The following is a 20,274-nucleotide window of genomic DNA, read 5'->3' on the forward strand; positions in this document are numbered from 1 at the left end:
AGGACGCGGTGTATGCCGCACTCTCAGGCCTCTTTGAGCACAATTGTTTTCTTCAAGCTGCACCTTGCAGGGCTAATGTGGTCTCACCTTTTGGGGAAATACTCATGTAGTAAAAGGAGTTTCATGCCAAGGACTAATACATTAGAGAAAAGGTGTTCAGGAAGCGTTCCCTGAAGGAACACGCGTAGATTTTCGCCTGTGTCCTGTTCCTGCTGCCGCTCACTTGCAGTACGCATGGCTTCGCTTTCCCTCTGAACTCCTGGCTGCGTTCACTGTTCAGCTCCACCACGCTTTCCTGTGCCTCCCCAGCCAATAACGCTGTTCCCTCGTCTCCAAATTCTCAGTCCCTTCAGTCTGTCCCACTTGGCTGTAACATACACGATCTTAAATCTTTGTTTCCTATGCGCCTTCCTGTGAGCTCTTTGCATTCAGAGACTGTGTGTTAAATAACTTAAATATTTCCCAAGTGTCGAGCATGGTGCCTGGCATGTAGTAATTAACAGTTTCTTTTTGGCTTAAGTTTTTAATTCTTTAATTAAACACACAGAGCGATGCAGCTCTGCAGAGCCAGGCGAAGGACTGAAGTCAGAAGCCCAAGCAGAACTGTGTAGAACCAGGGCAGCCCCCATGAATGTGTGTCCTGTGTGACCTTAAGTCATCTCCCAGGTCATAGCTGGAAAATTCTTACCTAATGTGACATAAGCTGTGTACTGTAACGACCTACCAGGAAATGGTAGTGATGTCAAAAGCCAAAACTTTGGTCCTGAAGTCATAGCTCCAAGGCAACCCTTTCTACACCCAACTGTCGGCTTCTTTTTGTTTGTTTGTTTAAGAGATGGGGTCTCGCTCTGTTGCCCAGGCTAAAGTACCAGTGGCATGATCTTAGCTCACTGCAGCTCAGACTCCTGGACTCAAGTGATCCTCCCAAGTCAACTTCCTGAGTAGCTAGGGCCACAGGCATGTGCCACCATGCCTAGCTAATTTTAAAATTTTTTTTGCTCTATTGCCCGGGATGGTTGCAAACTCCTGGGGTCATACCATCTTCCTGCCTTGGCCTCTTAAAATGCTGGGATTACAGGCATGAACCACTGTGCCTAGCCTTGGATTCTTTTTTTTTTTTTTTTTTTGAGACGGAGTCTCGCTCTGTCACCTAGGCTGGAGTGCAATGGCGTAATCTCTGCTCACTGCAAGCTCCGTCTCCTGGGTTCACGCCATTCTCCCGCCTCAGCCTCTGGAGTAGCCGGGACTACAGGCGCCCACCACCACCCCCCGGCTAATTTTTCATATTTTTGGTAGAGACAGGGTTTCACCGTGTTAGCCAGGATGGTCTCAATCTCCTGACCTTGTGATCCGCCTGCCTCCCAAAGTGCTGGGATTACAGGCGTGAGCCACTGCGCCTGGCCCCTTGGGTTCTTGAAGTGACCAGCAGTGAGAGATCCTTACCCGAAGGGCCCTCATATTGCATAATGTGGGGGGACAGATGCTGCCCAAGTGAAGGAAGGAGGGGTCAAGAAGGAAACCAAGGAGTGAGCATTAGAGGTGAGGACGCTACTGTCAGCGTTACAGAGGGGAGGCGGAGCATGGCGGGAAGGGCCGCAATTTGAAACAAGACCCTTCTCAAAGTCTTGGCTTTGCCACTGTGAAGAAATTGCAGCCAGGTGCCGTGGCTCACGCCTGTAGTCCTAGCCACTCAGATGGCTGAGGCGGGAGGATCGCTTGAGCCCGGGAGTTTGAGGCTGCAGTAAGCTATATGATAGTGCCACCACACTCCAACTGGGGTGACAGAACCAGATGCTGTCTCAAAAAAAAAAAAAAAAGAAAAAAGAAAGAAAGAAAAGGAAAAGAAAAAAAGGAAGAGAAAACACACACTTAATTCCTCTAAGCAAGAGTTTTCCTCATCAGTGCAGTGGTGATGAGGAAGGGACCTCTCGGGATTGCTGGGAAATTAGCTGGAGTGGCACCTGCAGACGCTAGGGCTGAGGAGGAGCCCTGCTTACACTGGGCAGTCCTTCACTCCACATAGAGCAGGGACAGTGACCATAGACGGAGCCATGGAGGGCTGGGAGAGGCCGAGAGATGGTCCCGGCTTGCCTGCAAGAGGTCACTGACTCACTGGGGAAGGTCCCATCTTCTCCGCGGTTCCGACTCGAGGGAGATTCTCAGTGATTGTGGCTGACCATTGCTGTGGGTTGGATGCTCTCGGCCATAACCAAGTCACTGGTATGACACGGGAGCATGTGTGCCTTGGCCTGTTGAATGTGACGTCAGCACTCCAGCGGGCGTTTGCTTTCCATTTTCTCATGAACCCTGTGGGTGGTGAGTGGATCTAGATGCCATATGTCAATAAAAACAGCTTTTCCAACGTCTTCATGAAGAAAAAGAAAACCCAGCTGGGCTCCGTGGCTCGTGCCTGTAATCCCAGCACTTTGGGAGGCCGAGGCAGACAGATCACCTGAGGTCAGGAATTCAAGACCAGCCTGGCCAACATGGTAAAACCCCATCTCTACTAAAACTACAAAAATTAGCCAGGTGTGGTGACATATGCCTGTAGTCCTAGCTACTCAGGAGGCTGAGGCAGGAGGATCCCTTGAACCTAGGAGGTGAAGGTTGCAGTGAGCCGAGACCATGCCACTGCACTTCAGCCTGGGCAATAGAGTGAGACTCCATCTTGAGAAGAAAAGAAAACCCAAAATTGAATTACTTTTATCACATTAGTTCTGATCAGTGAACCATTCGAGCTGTGAAAGCATCTTAGTTCATCTCTGAAAGGCCTCCCCGGGAGTGCACCTGCGTGGCTGGTCTTCCTGAGTTTACCTTCATCTATTATTCAGAACCCCAGGCTGCGTGGCCACTGGGTGTTTCTACATGGACCAGTCAGTAACAAAGCTAATGATATATATTTACTCATATGGGGATGATTCAGAGAGGACCTGTCTTGCTTTCAAAAGCTTTCTCCTTCCCCTTTGAGGCCACTCACCTCAGGAATCATCGTTTTGTGACAGTGAATTTTGAAAATGACCCTCAATAAATGATCACTTCTTTCCTCTACTTGTTTTCTTTGTGTCCAGTCATTATGAATAGGCTCAGCCAGCCCGATTTGAGGAAGGAAGGGGCTTTTCATTCATTATAGAAATTGAAAAGATTTTATAGACACATACATATATAAATATATACAGCTTAGAAATTAAATAGGTATTTATTATAAGCGGTAGTCTGAATTGATAGTGGTGATGCTTGCACATCCCTGTGAATATGCTAAAAACCCTGGAGTTATATACTTTAAATGGGTGCATTATATGCTGTGCGAATTACATCTTAATAAAGCTGTTGTAAAACCAAAGGGTAGTCTCTGTCAGGTGAGGTGGTCACGCCTGTAATCTCAGCACTTTGGGAGGCCAAGGCAGACGGATCACCTGAGGTCAGGAGTTCGAGACCAGCCTGGCCAACATGGTGAAACCCCAAGTCTACTAAAAGTAAAAAAATTAGCCGGGCGTGGTGGCGCGCACCTGTAATCCCAGCTACTTGGGAGACTGAGGCAGCAGAATCTCTTGAACCTGGAGACGGAGGTTGCAGTGATCTGAGATCATATCACTGCTCTCTAGCCTGGGCGACAGAGTGAGATTCCATCTCAAAAAACAAAACAATTAAAAAAAAAAAAACCCCATCTCTACAAAAACTATAAAAATTAGCCAGGCATGTTGGTATCCACCTGTAGTCCTAGCTACCTGGGAGGCTGAGGTGGGAAGATCTCTTGAGCCTGGGAGGCAGAGGCTGCAATGAGCCAAGAGCGCACCATTGCACTCTAGCCTGGGCACTAGAATGAGACCTCGTCTCAAAAAAGAAAGGTGGGGTGGGGGAGGAATAGGAACTTCACAGTGGGCAAACCAGGCAGACGCCACCTTCACCAAATGATCCAGGTGAGCCTCCCTCCTAGGACGACACATGGCCATCCTGTACCCCAGTGTGGTGTCCTGAGAAGGGCATGTCACCTCTGCGGCATTCTTTCCGCAAACCCTAAACCTCAGTCTGCTCTGAGAAAGCACCAGGCAGGTCCAGATCCGGACATTTGACAAAATACCTGGCTGGGACTTCAGACACAGCAGGTCCAGGAGACACAGGGAAAGATAGGGGAACCCCCATATGCTGGGGGTGAGCAGGAGGCGTAAGGACTAAATGCAACACGGGACCTAGAGGAGACCTCGAACAGCAAAGGGACATCAGGGAAACCGGGGACATCCTGCAGATGTAAATAAAGCCTGCAGCTTAGCTAACAGTATCGCTCCAGCATGAGTTGCTTTGGTCTTGATAACCGTACTGTGGGTCTGTATGAAGGATATACGCAGACTCCTTGAACTGTCTTTCCCACTCTCTGCAAGTCTAAAATTATTTCCAAGTAAGAAATTATATATGTGTGTAGAGAGAGGGATGGAAATGTATGTGCGGAATCACTGAACTGGCATCGCCCGAGAGTGAAATATTGCACTTCCGTGAAGTTTCCCCAAATGCCAAATATTTTCTTATTTTGACTTCATGAAGGACTTTCCACAGCTGGTTACAGTCTTCCTGCCTGACAGTCTGCTGAGTATATTTTCATCTATTTTTGACTCGGGTCGTCATCACCAGCCTGGTTATTGAGCCTAGTGGTCCTTTAGGGCTCCGCCCCGTGTGGTTCTGAGATCGTGTGTGTGAGTTTGACACGTGTGTGTTCGTGTGGTGCGTTGTCTGGTATTCTCAGGCCATCTGCTGTCTGTTCTTACCGCTTTGGGGATGTAAGAAAATTTCTTTTTCTGTGATAATTACTGCTTCTCTTTTCTTCTAATATTCTACTTCTATCTTACCCTAATGTTTCGTTAGCAGAAATGCTCTATTTTGAAGTACTTATGCCTGTACCTAACCTGTTAGCTTAAACAGCAATGCCAGGGACAGAGTGTGCCCGGTGGCTCTGCCGCACTGATGGGCTGCCCCGTTCGCCTGGAGATTTCTGGGGCGGGGAGCTCTGCTGCCTGGGCTCACCACCCGCTTTATGCGGTTTCAGCCGTACCATGTGGCTCTGGGCCGGTGCCTGCTCTGTCTCAATGTCCTCATCTGTAAAATGGAACCGATCTTAGTACCTGCATTGTGGGTGCTTACGAGGGCTAAGTAGATACAAGGAGTTTCAAAGAACACCTCAGGAAACTGTATTTGTGGTTATTGTGGGTGCAATGCCATGACTCTTCCTGTTCGCCATGTTCAACATCATTTTGAGTTTGGGAGCAAAGGATGTTTCTGATAACATGACATCTTGCAAAACAGTCCTGTTGAGAAGACGAAGCAGGCAAAGCCAGGGCTCTTCTAGTGGTGTCTCCTCCTCATTTCTGAGAAAAGAGGTTTCCCCACTCCCTCCCTTGACAGTTTTGAAAAGGGACAGCTGTTGGCTGAGAAATGATTTATCTTGTGATGAGAAATAACCTTGAAAAAAAAAACGGTTTTATAGCTTTGTGCCATATATTTTGACCGGAATGTAGGGTGCACGTCCTGAAATGTGTTAAAAACAAATGCAAATGTGCCCAAGTGTGTTAGAGAAATGGCTACACTCTTCCCTCCAAAGCCCACGTCCACATGGGGGAAGGAGCAAAGATAATCCGGGAAAATGCAGGGTTTGCTCTTGGGTGTTCTCCAGGGAATCTCAGGTTACCCAGGCAACAGCCAGCAAACTCCTTGGCCCGCCAGGCGCGCTGCTGGGAGGACCTTAGAAGTCTTGAGACTTCCCTTGGTGCCCAAGGGCCCAGGGTGCTGCTCGGAAGAACCGAGAGGACAGGCGTAGCTGCTCAGGTCACTCTGGGGGAACAAGGCCCAGGAGAGCAAGGTGCCAGGATTATTGCTGGGTCCTCCTTGTGCCAGGAAAGGGGGCCAGAGCCGTACGACGGTGGTCCGGGTCCCGGGGCCCTAGAGTCTGTGGCCGTCCACAGAGCGATCATTGCTGCCTCGCAGTGTGGCTGCAAAGGACAAGATCGCACAGTCGAGACCGCAGATACCGCGTGAATGGGGGCCCGACTGGTTCCTGGGTAGGACCTTGGCACATAGACATTCCTAAGTCATGGTAGCTGCTGTCGTTATGACGCTGCTTTTTCTGTAACGTGCCTGCCCGTGTGGCTCCCTGTGAGCCAGCCGCTAGGGTTGTCTCCCAAGGCAGTGAGGTGCTTCCATGCCTGGAGCTTCCTGGAGTCGGAAATACTCTTCCCAGGGAGGGCTCAGCAGGGGTGGAGAGGCCTGCAGCTGTGCAGGGGGAGACGATGTTTAGCCGGCTGGGAAACGTTTCACAGAGGCATCCGTGTTTGGCAAAAAAACAGTTCGTGAAATGTCTTAATCCAGATTAAAATTAAGCTAGCGAATTGCTCAAGGAAAATTGCTGTGGGGGGTGGGAGGTAGGAGGTCGGGGGAGGGAAACAAACCCACCCACCGTTGCATGGTAGGACCCTCCTGGTACAGAAGAGACCTCTAACTACTGCTCAGAAGGGAATGTTGAGATATGAGAATCTCTTCACTGGGTAGATGGATGTCTGTCTCTTTTTTCTTCTTTTTTTTTTTTTTTTGAGACGGAGTTTTGCTCTTGTTGCCCAGGCTGGAGTGCAGCGGCGTGATCTCGGCTCACGGCAACCTCTACCTCCCGGGTTCAAGCGATTCCCCTGCCTCAGCCTCCCCAGTAGCTAAAACTACAGGCGCCCACCACCACGCCTGGCTAATTTTTTATATTTTAGTAGGGACGGGGTTTCACTATGTTAACCAGGATGGTCTCAATCTCCTGACCTCATGATCCACCCACCTTGGCCTTCCAGAGTGCTGGGATTACAGGTGTGAGACACCACCCTCGGCCTCTTTTTTTTTTTTTTTTAAAGAGACAGGGTCTTGCTCTGTGACCCAGTTTGCAGTGGAGTGGCACAACCATAGCTCACTGCAGCCTCTCCCTCCTGGGCTCAAGCGACCCTCCCACCTCAGCCTCCTGAGTAGCTGGGACTATAGGCACACACCACTATGCCTAGCTAATTTTTAAAATTTTTTAAAAGCTTTTGTAGAGATGGGGTATTGCTACATTGCCCAGGTTGATCTCAAACTCCTGGGCTCAAGCAAGCCATCACACCCAGCTCTAAGATTTCTTTTGTTTCATTTGTTTTAAAGATTTTATCTAGAAAATTTATCCCCCAAAAGGAAAGTAGCTGAGGAAGAAACAGAACAACAGAAATCCACTTTTTTTTTTTTTGAGCTGGAGTCTTGCTCTGTTGCCCAGGCTGGAGTGCAATGGCACGATCTGGGCTCACTGCAACCTCCGCCTCCTGGGTCCAAGTGACTCTCCTGCCTCAGTCTCCCCAGTAGCTGGGATTACAGGCATGTGCCACCATGCCCAGCTAATTTTTGTATTTTTAGTAGAGACAGGGTTTTGCCATGTCGACCAGGCTGGTCTTGAACTCCTGACCTCAGGTGATCCACCCGCTTCAGCCTCCCAAAGGGCTAGGATTACAGGAATGAGCCACCACGCCCAGCCAAAATCCGCATTTTCAAAGTGCAGTAAAATGATGGCTGCTGGGTCCGGGTGACACAGGTCCGTGGGGCCACGCCACCCAGCGTGGCCTGGAGTCTGCACCTGGCTCTCCCCCCACCTCCCATATCCCCACTTCCTGGACAAACCTGTTGGGAATGGAATAGGCAGTGAGCACTATCCCGGCCCTCAGGAGGCCGGAGCCTGGGTGTCTGCAGCTGGCCATGTGACCCACGCAGCCTTTTCCTTCTGCAAGCACAACCTCTTCTGCCGTTTGTGCGCAGCTCTGCAGGACCTCACTTCTGTATCAGAACTTCTTATCACCGCTGGGTGCAGGCCTCGGCCTCTGTTCTGTTAAAGGGGATTGTAAGCAAAGCACTGAGTTCCCCACCTGTAGAGACCACTGCCCCAGGCTCCCCAGAGAGCAACCTCATCCCAGTGGGCACTCCCGGGCTCCACCGGCCTTCCGGCCCCTCCAAGGGAAGTCCTTGCAGAGGGCATGGAGCCCCCGCTGTCCTCAGTGTGCCCTCTGGTGCCAAGTTGGTTTGACTGTCACGGTGGCATATCCATGGCTTTAAATGCATAGAAAATCTCATAAAGCCAGGAAAGCCAGTGTGCTGTAGGGGGCACTGAAGAAGCAGGTGGCCTCGTCTTAAAGCACAGCAGGGTTGGCCGGGCACGGTGGCTAATACCTGTAATCCCAGCACTTTGGGAGGCTGAGGCAGGCAGAGCACTTGAGGCCAGTTCGAGACCAGCCTGACCAATGTGGTGAAACCCCATCTGTACTGAAAATACAAAAATTAGCCAGGCGTGTTGGTGGGTGCCTGTAATCCCAGCTACTCAGGAGGCTGAGGCAGCAGAACTGCTTGAACCCGAGAGGTGGAGGTTGCAGTGAGCCGAGATCGCCCCACTGCACTCCAGCCTGGGTGATAGAGGGAGACTCAGTCTCAAAAAAAAAAAGAGAAAAGCACAGCAGATGAACTTGAGGCAAGAAAAATACCTGAAACAGACTGATGCCAGGAGATTCCTGTGACTAAATGGCTACAGAAGAATGATACCAATGGCTGTTCTGTCTGTAATCAAGGACACTGAATTACCAGATGAACTCTTTATGACCAGACAGCATAGTTAACAGAAGTTTTCATATTCACTGCCAGCGTTTACCAAGCACTCACTTACACTTCAGGCTTCGGCTGAGCCAAGTGGGGCAAATGCTTTCACACCTCTGGCTTCCTTTCCTGGTCTACCAGTTAGCCCCTGAAATGGCTGTTGTGCCCCATCAAGCACCAAGCACCCCACCTTAGCCACACCAGAGAGTTCTCTCAGGCATCTGTTATGCATGGTATCAGGCATGCCTACTTTATTTTTCTCTTGGTATTAGATTTTTTTTTCATTTAATAAGATCAGTGGTCTCATTGGCAAGTATGTGTATATATATACACACACACATATACACACACACATATACACACACATATACACACACATATACACACACATACACACACACATATACACACACATATACACACACACATATACACACATACACCCACACACATATATATACACCTACACAAATATACACACACATTACACATACACCCACACACATATATATGCACCCACACATATATACACACACACATATATACACACACATATATACACACACTCACATATATACACACACATACACACATATATTTATATATATATATTTTTTGAGACTGGGTTTGCTCTGTCACCCACGCTGGAGTGCAGTGGCACAGTCACAGTTCACTGCAGCCTTGACTTCCTGGGCTCAAGCAATCCTCCTGCCTCAGCCTCCCAAGTAACTAGGGCCACAGGCACGTGCCATCATGCTCAGCTAATTTGTTTTATTTTTTATAGAGACAAGGTCTCCCTATGTTGCCCAGGCTGGTCTTGAACTCCTGTCCTCAAGCGATCCTCCCGTCTCGACCTCCCAAAGTTCTGGGATTACAGGTGTGAGCCAGCACGCCAGCAAAATGTTTGGAAGTTTAACTCTGCCAGTCAATACCAAGAGATGCTTTCAGATAGACTCACTGTATGTTACTGACAACTAGAACATTTGACCTCTGTTGATAATGTCAGTTTTTAAAGAGCTATAAGCAAATGTTATGTGGATGCCATTATTTGCTCAGATATGTTAGTTAATGATTTCGCTAGCTGTTTTGGCATGTATATTTTCATTTTTTGAATGCATACAAATGTTCAAATTTAGCTTGTGTGTTACATCAGATTCCCAAACTATACAACCCTGTAGAATCTTTGTTTCTTTTATTTAATATAGTACAGGCCTGCAGTTTAACTTAAAATACAACCTGGGTCATATCTTTGCCCTTAGGTAGTGACACTTATTTTAAATTTCCAAAATAATATCTGGCCTCCCATAATTTATTTCAATGTTTTACAGTTCTTACTGCAAGGAAATTGCTTTTGAGTCCTAAAAAAAAAACAATCTTTCTTGCCACAGTTGTCTTCTTCATTGGAAGCTGTTAGCTGCTTTCTTAGACAGTTCCTAGGTTACTGGGTCACATTAATAATAATAATGAGTTTATTAAGGGTATACTGTATGCTAGGAACTGTGCTAGGCTATATATATACTTATTTAATTATTATTATTTTTTTAAAGACAGGGTCTTTCTCTCTTGCCCCAGGCTCGAGTGCAGTGGTGCCATCAAAGCTCACTGCAGCCTTGACCTCCCAGGCTCAAACAGCTCTCCCATCTCAGCCCCACAAGTAACTGGGACTACAGGCACACGCCACCAGGCCAGGCTCATTTTTATACTTTTTGTTGAGGCAGGGTTTTGCCATGTTGCCCAGGCTGGCCTCAAATTCCTGGACTCAAGCCATCCTCCCACTCCAGCCTCCCAAAGTGCTGTGTTTACAGATGTGAGCCACCACACCCGGCCAATTTCATTTAATTTCATTTAATTCTTAGCAACATATCTTCACTCTTGTTTTATAGACGAGGGAACTGAGGTAAAGTGATTTGAACAGAGTCTCCTAGCTAGTAAGTACTTGACTAGGGTTTGAATCCTAGTTTGTGAGAAATAAAGGCTTTGTTCTTTTTAGTGTACCTGTATTAAATCTTGCCTTCTCTTTTCTAGGTCCATTAATTCCTATAAACTTTTAATTACTCCTAGATCTGGAAATCATGTACCTCTGATTATTCAGCCCATCTTATGAGACTAGCTCACCATCACACGGAGCTTAAGAACCTTGGATTTGTGTCCTAGCATAGTTGGTGACCACTTTATTTACTTAATAACAGCTTTGTTGAGATATAATTCACATACTATAACATGGATCTTTTTGGCTAGGCGTGGTGGCTCGTGCCTGTAATCCCAGCACTTTGGGAGGCCAAGATGGGTGGATCACCTGAGGTCAGGAGCTCAAGACTAGCCTGGCCAACATGGCAAAACCGCGTTTCTACTAAAAACACAAAAAAAATAGCCAGGTGTGGTGGTGGGTGCCTGTAATCCCAACTACTTGGGAGGCTGAGGCAGGAGAATCACTTGAACCCAGGAGGCGGAGGTTGCAGTGAGCCAAGATCGTGCCACTGTACTCCAGCCTGGGCAACAAGAGTGAAACTCCATCTCAAAAAAAATTAAAAAATAAATCTTTTTAAAGTGTACAGTTCAGTGGTTTTTAGTATATTTAGCAAAAGTTTGTACAACCATCACCATGGTCAATTTTAGAACATTTTTATCATCCCAAAGAGAAACCCTGTTGAAATACCACAAACCAGGTGGCTTTTAAACAACAGAAATATATTTCTCACAGTTCTGGAGGCTGGGAAGTCCGAGATCAAGGTCCCAGAAGATTCAGTGTCCAGTGAGGACCCGTTCCTGTTTCCCAGATGGTGCCTTCTCCCAGGGCGGGAGGGACGAGGGATTTCCCTGGGGCCTCTTTTATGAGGGCACTAATCTCATTTTGAAGGCTTGTCCCCCATGACCTAATTACCTCCCAAGGCTTTGCCCCCCCAATGCCATCCCCTTGGGAATTAGGATTTCAGCATCTGACTTTTGAGGAGACACAAACATTTGAACCGTAGCAAACCCCATACCCCTTAGCAGCCACTCCCCCTTCCTGCTCCCATCCCGCCTGGTCACCATGAATCTGCCTTCTCCCTCTAAGGATTCACCTTTTCTGAATATTTCACGTAGACGGGATCACGTAATATCTGTGCTGTGTCTGGCCTCCCTCACCATGCTGCAGCAGGCGTCAGTGTTTCCATCTTTTTCGTGGCTAACAGCCCATCGTTCGAATAGACCACAGTTTGTTGATCCATTGTCCAGTCAGTGAACATTCCCGGTTCCACGTTTCGGGTCACGCTGCGTTCGTGCACTGGTTTCTGTGTGTTTCCATTGTCACAGGTGGCTTTCAGCTCTTCCCCGAGTGGTTCTGTGCGCCTTCCCCTTGCTCACCACCATGCTGCGTGACGGCAGATTGCAACAGCGGGGCCTGCCTGAATTCAGGGGGGGCAGTTGTGGTTTCTGGGTGTGTCCCCACAGTCTGTGTTTTTCCTCTAGACCTGCCCTTCATGCGGAATCACATTTGCTCCCAAATCTGAAGCCGGCGCCGAGGGAGGAGCACCTCAAAACGGCTGCCAAGACGAGCATAAAAACAGCACCAAGGTAACAAGCTCATGGCTGTTGTTCCTGTCAGTTCCTCTCCTGGCGCATCCACCCAAGGTGACATTCCTGTCTTGTCGGCTTCTTAGTTCTGAGAGTAACTCCTCTTGGGTAACAGCACTCCGCACCCACGAGTCCTCTGGGTGTTGAAGAGACCGGCAGGGAGCTCGAGGGAGGGTCAGCAGGAACCCACGTGGAATCCAGCGCTCAGGGGCGGAGCTGGGCGGGACTCCTTTAAAGGCCAGTAAGGGTTTAAAACGCGTGGATTCGAGCGTTTCGGGGGAAATTTGTGGTACTGGAAGCTGGACTCAGTTTATGCTAGAATACAGACGGGCGGAGACAAGAGGGGGTCTTCACAGCGAGAAAGGCTGGGTGAAGAGAGAGGGTGGGAGTTAGGGCAGGTGGCAGGAAGGCTGCCAGGAAAACCAGACTTGGACACCAGGGCCAGGACTGAGCCCACCCATGAGAGCCTGTCGGGGGCTCATGCAGGGGGCTCCCCTGGGGCGCAGGCTCTCATCCTCCATCTGCCAAAGGATTGTGGGTACAGGTCACCCCGTGTCTTCCCACAGCCACAGTGGACACCCTGAACATAAGCCCCTGTTTCCATCCACCTTCCCTGTGCCCTGACAGCCCTGGACCCCTTGTCATACTTCTCCCAGCCCCCCAACCCATGCACCCTGTCCCTGGAACCCTGGTGCTGGCCTAAGCAGACTCTGGGGGCCTGGGCTCCTCACTTTCCTCCCTTCCCCTCCACCTCCTCATCAACTCTTCCCATGTCTCACTTTCCTGGCGGCCTGAACACGCAGCATTACCACTGGGCGCTGTTGGGTAACAGGGAGGAGCAGATGGGTAGTCAGGGCTGGGATTGGAGCAGGTCTGCAGGCACAGGGGGTTGGGGGGCCCTTGCAGGGCAGAAGGTCCCACGCCCAGTGCAGTGGGGCCCCGCAGCAGAGGTCAGGGTGGGACCGGCGTGCGTGCCCAGTGCCCGGTGCCACTTCACTTCCCGTGTCTGCGTCCTCTTTGTCTCGAGGCAGGCTTCTGGAGGACCTAATCCCAAAACTCAGAACGGGCTTCTGAGCCCTCCCCAAGAGGAGAAGCTCACCAACAGTCAGACCTCTCTGTGTGAGATCTTGCAGGAGAAGGGAAGGTGGGCAGGGGTGAGCCTGGACCAGTCGGCTCTCCTTCCGCTGAGGTTCAAGAACATCCGGGAGAAAACGGACGCCCACTTTGTGGACGTTATCAAAGAAGACAGGTACGATTGGGGCCGTCTGGGAAAAAGCAAAGGTTGCAGGCAGAAGCCTCTCTGCCTTTTTCTTTTCTTTCTTTTTTTTTTTTTTTTTTTTAAGACGGAGTCTTGCTCTCTCGCCCAGGCTGGAGTGCAGTGGCGCGATGTTAGCTCACTGAAGTCTCCACCTCCCGGGTTCAAGTGATTCTCCTGCCTCAGCCTCCCGAGTAGCTGGGATTACTGGCAGCCATCACCACGCCTGGCTAATTTGTGTATTTTTAGTATAGAGATGGAATTTCACCCATGGGCCAGGCTGGTCTCCAACTCCTGACCTAGGTGATCCACCTACCCCAGCCTCCCAGAGAGCTGGGATTACAGGCGTGAGCCACCACACCTGGCTTTTTTTTTTTTTTTTTTAAAGACTAGGTCTTGCTGTGTTGCCCAGGCTGTAGTGCAGTGGCTCAATCTCAGTTCACTGCAACCTCTGCCTCCTGAGTTGAAGTGATTCTCCTGCATCAGCCTCTCAGGTAGCTGGGACTACAGGTACACACAACGATGCCCAGATAATTTTTGTGTTTTTAGTAGAGGTGGATTTTTAACATGTTGGCCAGGCAGGTCTCGAACTCTTGGCCTCAGGTGATCTGCCCGCCTTGGCCTCCCAAAGTGCTGGGATTACAGGTGTGAACCTGTGCCCAGCCTAATGTTTACATTTTGAAATATACAGGCCCAGTCCTTTTATCAAATATTCCTGAAGTTGGGTTGGTTAGATTCAGGCTCTCCCTCTGGCCAGGCAGAGACTGCAGAAGGGATGCCATGTCCTTCTCAGGGTGTCCTTTCCAGGGACACGTGGTGCCCATGTGTTCCTCATTAGTGATACTAATTTTAATTAGGCAAGGTGGTGCCAGGTTCTCTGATCTAGGGTTATTATCTTCCTCTTATGACTAATAAGCAATCTGTGGGAAGATACTTGAAGATCTTGTAAATATTTCATTCCCCATCAGAATTCCCTAGATTTAGCATTCACGGATGATTCTTGCCTCAGTCTTCACTATGATGCCTCAAAGGGTGATTTTCAGCCGGGCGTGGTGGCTCACGCCTGTAATCCCAGCACTTTGGGAGGCCGAGGCAGGTAGATCACCTGAAGTCAGGAGTTCAAGACCAGCTTGGCCAACAAGGTGAAACCCCCGTCTCGACTGCAAATGCAAAAATTACCTGGGCATGGTGGCAGGTGCCTGTAATCCCAGCTACTCAGGAGACTGAGCTAGGAGAATCGCTGGAACCTGGGAGGCAGAGGCTGTAGTGAGCCAAGATCCCCCCACTGTGCTCCAGCCTGGACAACAGAGCGAGATTCTGTCTCAAAAAATAAATAATAAATAAATAAATGGAGCAGCACAGCTTATAGCAGGGTCACTTCTGCCACTTGTCTGCTAAAATGTGGCCTTGTGCACGTCCTCTCTGCAGCTGTGTGGTGGCTCTTCTGAGACCACAGTCCCTGAGTCAGGAGGAGAGAGGATCAATGTCCTGGGACAGAATTATTTCTCTTCTGAGTCTGAGGATGTAGGAAGTTACTGGATACGTGTCACAGAAAGGAGAGTGTCTGCTGTGCTGCAAGGAGAGGAAGGGGCACACGTGATGAGCTCTACTTTGTGTTGGGTGCACGTGAGGCACTTGACGTATTTCACCTGATTTACTTCATTTTTTCTTTTTCTTTTTTTGAGATGTAGTCTTACTGTGTTGCCCAGGCTGGAGTACAGTGGCGCCATCTCGGCTCACTGCACCCTCCATCTCCCAGGTTCAAGCGATTCTCCTGCCTCAGCCGCCCGAGTAGCTGGAATTACAGGCAGCTGCCACCAGGCCCAGCTAATTTTTGTATTATTAGTAGAAATGGGGTTTCACCATGTTGGCCAGGCTGGTCTCGAGCTCCTGACCTCAGGAGATCTGCCCACGGCTTCCCAAAGGGCTGGAGATTACAAGGATGCGCCCACACGCCCAGCCTCATCTAATTTACTTCTGATAGTCACTGTATGAGGGAGAGAGGCTAACACAGCTATATTTGCTTTCTGAAATCATGTTAACATTCCCTTAGTTTCTAGTAATTTTCTGCCGTATAGAAAGGATATTACTATTTGCTGGCAATTCATAAATGAACGAAAGAGTCATGGAAAGCGGGTTTGATTTCCCTGCTATTAAAATCACTGAGCTTTATCATTTTGCAGGTTTCACATGCAATCTGCATATGTGACAATAGCACCAAAATTACACTAACTATAAACACAATTTTGTGATAACAACCTGTTAGCTTTTACGGTGGCAATTACTGTCAGTGCTCTGAATGACAGGACCGCCGGTTCTGAATTACGGTTTCATTTGAAGCCTCCAAATCCGCGTAAGTACTCTCAGCACAGTAATCTGCGTGTTCTTCACCAAAGACTGTTTCACAGAACAGAAAAGCTGCCCTCATCTCCAAATCCTGGACATGAGGAATGTGTTTTCAAAAACAAGCCTCAGCGGCTCATGCCTGTCACCCCAGCACTTTGGGAGGCCAACACGGGGAGATCTCTTAAGCCCAGGAGTTCGAGACCAGCCTGACCAACCTGGTGAAACCCTGCGTCTACTAAAAAATACAAAAATTAGCCGGGCGTGGTGGCAGGCGCCTGTAATCCCAGCTACTCGGGAGCCTGAGGCAGGAGAATCGCTTGAAGCTGGGAGGCAGAGGTCGCAGGGAACCGAGATTGCTGTGCCACTGCACTCCAGCCTGGGCAACGGAGTGAGACCCTGCCTCAAAAAAACCCCCCAAAAAACCAAGGTTCCGATGATGTGTGTTATAATCATGGTGGATGGTCATTCCTTAATGGAGGTGGAACACAAAATACGATTATGCTTAGAGGCACAGAGGACTTCCCAGAGATCTGTTTGAACAAGGGGCAGCTGAGTGGCATCTGGTCTGCGGACGCTTTGAGACGCAGCTGTTGTAGTGACCTAATGAGCAGCGTTTTGGTCGCTAATTGTGATCTGAAAACATCGGTACAGTGATGGTGCTGGGCATTGATCGACTGCATTTGTTGTGTCTTCCAGCCTGATGAAAGATTATTTTTTTAAGCCGCCCATTAACCAGTTCAGCCTGAACTTCCTGGATCAGGAGCTGGAGCGATCCTACAGGACCAGCTATCAAGAAGAGGTGTGTTCGTTTCTCCTTGTGCTTTTACTGAGGAATGTGACTGTTGTTCTCACGGGGTCATTCACTGTTAGTTTTGTGCTTTAGCAAGGGATGGGAACATGAAGGCTAACATTCATTTCCCACACTCTGTAAATCCTGAGTGGCAACTGTACGTGAAGTGTCTCTGCAGAGGAGGAAAAAAACCTTTCTTTAGCCCTTTGTCTTAAAGTACAACCTCGCCATTAGTAGACTCTTTCCTCTGCGGTGGCGTCTCCAGGACCCTGTGGCTATCCCCAGTCTTGGAAGGGACCGCCCCCACCTCTCCTGAAAGGGAACCCCCCACACCTGCCCTGGAAGGGACCCCCCAACCTTCCCTGGAAAGGGGGCCCCCCACCTTCCCTGGAAAGGGGATCCCCACCTACCCTGGAAGGGAACCCCCCACACCTTCCCTGGAAGGGGCCCCCCCACCTGCCCTGGAAAGGGGATCCCCACCTACCCTGGAAGGGCCCCCCCACCTGTCCTGGAAGGGAGCCCCCGCCCCACCTGTCCTGGAGTCTTGGGTGAGGCACTTCTCTGCCTGTTGCCCTCCCTGCTTTCTTAGCCTGAGAAGGACCCAGGAGGCCTTCACCTCTCTCTCTAACTCCGGCTCCAGGTTTCCTCCCCCGCCCCCACCACCTTAACCCCTTGTCCTTGACCTCTCAGCCCATCACCCAATCCCACTTCCTCCAAGAAGCTCTCCCTGACCCCAGACTGGATTGTACTTCCCTTCGTACACTTCCTTCTCCATGTGTGCCCCATTTTGGAATCTTGCGTGGTTCTGGGTTCGTGTTCCTCCCTCCCTAGATGCTCAGCTCTGTGAGGTAGGACCCCAGTCCCTCTCCTCCAGCCCCTCTCACAGCCTCCAGCACAGTCCCAACGCTCACAGTGCTCTGTAGGGACTTGCTGGAAGGAATAATACAAGAACCTGGAACCTGGTTTGAATCCTGGCGGCTTCCTGACTGCATTCTCTCCTCTGGCCCCAAACCTCACCTCTGAGTGTTCCCAACTCAAGAGTGGGTGCCCTCCCCACCCAGAGCAAAAGGGATTTCTCACTCTAATTCCCTTGGTTCCTCCAGCAGGTCTTCATTAAACTCTGTGGTGTCCTGGCCTGGGCTCTAGAAAGACCCTGGTGAGCCCGGTAGAGCCAGTTTATGCCTCGTGGGGTGGGAGGTGCCCCCTTCCGTCAGCCTCCAAGGGACAGTGAATATCCGTTAATGTCCCAGACACAGCTCCCGGATGGACTTGCAAGTTGGCTGGTTGGTGGCCTGTAAGGCACAATATCATCTCATTTAATCCTCATAGCAATGCTGTAGGGAAGCTGATGATTATCCTCATTTTACCAAAGAGAAAGCTGAGGCTGAGAAAGGCTGAACAGGTGGCCGTGGTCCCATAGCAGGGTTGGACACGAGCGGTCTGGCTGCCAAGCCAGACGTCTGGGCTGCTTCTCACCCTGCACTGCTGAGCCTCCCAGACAGCAGACACCTCTGCCATCCTTTCCTAAAGGCACCAAATGTACGCTCAGCCTCTGCTCTGCCAGGGACTGTTCTTGGTGCTGGGGAAGGGGGAAAGATGTGGCCTGATAGGGAGCAGGAATTAGAAACAACATCCGAAGCTGGAGGTCTGCGAATGCCTCCCAGCGCACGGCGAGGCGCCAAGCCCAGGCTGGGGGCTCCAAGCGGGGAGCTCCTGAGCTTGCCTCCGTGGGGAGACTAGGAATTAATGGAATGTAGGAATGAGGGAACATTCTGGAGAGTGGGGCAAGCACCCACAAATGTTAGAGATACCAAAGAGCGCGGTGCGTCCAGGGAGTTGCAGGTGCGTCCAGGGCGGGAGTGGCAGGAGGTGGCAGAGGCTAGTTTATGGCTCCCACACCATGGACTGTATGGCAAAGGCCACGGGGAGCTGTTGAAGGATCTGGAACAGGTTGTGTTTTGTTTTTTTTTTTTTTTGGAGACGGTGTCCGCTCTGTCACCCAGGCTGGAGTGCAGTGGCCGGATCTCAGCTCACTGCAAGCTCTGCCTCCCGGGTTTACGCCATTCTCCTGCCTCAGCCTCCCGAGTAGCTGGGACTACAGGCGCCCGCCACCTCGCCCGGCTAGTTTTTTGTATTTTTTTTAGTAGAGACGGGGTTTCACCGTGTTAGGCAGGATGGTCTCAATCTCCTGACCTCGTGATCCACCCGTCCCGGCCTCCCAAAGTGCTGGGATTACAGGCTTGAGCCACCGCACCCGGCCTCAGGTTGTGTTTTAAGGTCACACAGCTCACACCTGTAATCCCAATTACTCAGGAAGCTGAGGCGGGAGGATCACTTGAGGCCAGGAGACAGACCAACCTGAGCAATACAGTGAGACCCTGTCTCTTCCAACAAAAGGAAAAAAAACATGGCCAGGTGCAGTGGCTCACGCCTGTAATCCCAGCACTTTGGGAGGCTGAGGTAGGTGGATTGCCTGAGGTCAGGAGTTTGAGACCAGCCTGGCCAACATGGTGAAACCCCATCTCTACTGAAAACACAAAACTTAGCCGGATATGGTGGTGGGTGCCTGTAATCCCAGCTACTTGGGAAACTGAGACAGGAGAATCGCTTGAACCCGGGAGGCGGAGGTTGCAGTGAGCCGAGACCACACCATTGCACTATTGCACTCCAGCCTGGGCAAGAAAAGCAAAACTCTGTCTCAAAAAAAAAAGAAAAAAGAAAGAAAAACATGTATCAGCTGAGTTTTGAAGGTTGGTAAGAGTATGGACAAGACAGGAGGCCACATGACAGGTGGGAGGCTGTTACCGAAACTCAGGGCAGGTGGCCACAGGGTCCCGGTGGGTAGGAAAGGACAGACACCGGGACAAGGGAGCCTCCCAGCTGGCCTGTGTGTGGAGACTCATCGTGCTGAGGGCTCCACGTGGTTATGTTCCTAGCCTAATATCCCACCGCCCACAAGGTGCGAGTACTGGTTTGTCCCTGGTTTTGGATAAAGAGACTGAGGCATGGCTGGGTGGGTATCACAGCTAGTCATGGCGGAGTGACTTGAGCCCTGGCAGCCCCGCCACAGAGCCTGCGCTCTGAGGATGGTGGGACGGCCACACCCAGAGGCCCTGGGATGTGGGCAGTGAGCAGGGCGGAGCCAGTGGCACTGTCCCTGGGTTTGGAGCCCACGGGGATAAAGGGCGAAAGAGTGTCATGACGTGGGGGAGCGTTGTTCTCAGTGGGACTGGGACAGGCGGCACTGCCGGGATGCACAGGGGTAGGGCAGGTGGGCCTGGGGAGCCTCTGGCATTAGGGCTGGGGGTGGACCAGAGGGAGAGGCTGGGGCTGGGACGGGTGTCTCTGGGAAGCAGCAGGGCAGGCAGGAGTTTTACCACAAGGGAGGTGGAGGGAGGAGCGGGGCCTCTGCCAGCATCCATGGATGGGGCAGTTCTACAGAGGACATGGTAGCCCCAAGAGAGAAAGGCCCTGCACCCGAGCGCTTGGGTGGAAGGTGGGAGGTGTGGGCTCTCGGAAGGACAGCAGCCTGTGTGGAAACCTGGCCTCACATGTGGGCAAGGCAGTGAGGTCTCGGGGGACATGCGTGTACCCGGCACTGACTGGGACCCCTGATGGGCACTAGATGGAGTCCCAGAGAAAGGGGACGTGCGTGTGCCTCTGCCAAGGCAGGTGGGCATGGGCAGTGTCACCCCTGAAATTCCTA

General features: G+C 50.6%; 1 protein-coding gene across 1 annotated transcript in view; it reads left to right on the forward strand.

The window, feature by feature from the left end:
• ADCY9 (adenylate cyclase 9) overlaps window positions 1-20,274 on the forward strand; it is a 156,418-nt gene that overhangs the window by 113,719 nt on the left and 22,425 nt on the right. Inside the window, exons 4-6 of the mRNA XM_025371130.1 lie at window positions 12,073-12,177; window positions 13,209-13,426; window positions 16,475-16,577. Of these exons, the coding sequence (XP_025226915.1) occupies window positions 12,073-12,177; window positions 13,209-13,426; window positions 16,475-16,577 (426 nt within the window). The remainder of the gene's footprint in view (window positions 1-12,072; window positions 12,178-13,208; window positions 13,427-16,474; window positions 16,578-20,274) is intronic.

This window comes from Theropithecus gelada, chromosome 20, assembly GCF_003255815.1.
Source record: "Theropithecus gelada isolate Dixy chromosome 20, Tgel_1.0, whole genome shotgun sequence".
Taxonomy (NCBI): Eukaryota; Metazoa; Chordata; class Mammalia; order Primates; family Cercopithecidae; genus Theropithecus; species Theropithecus gelada.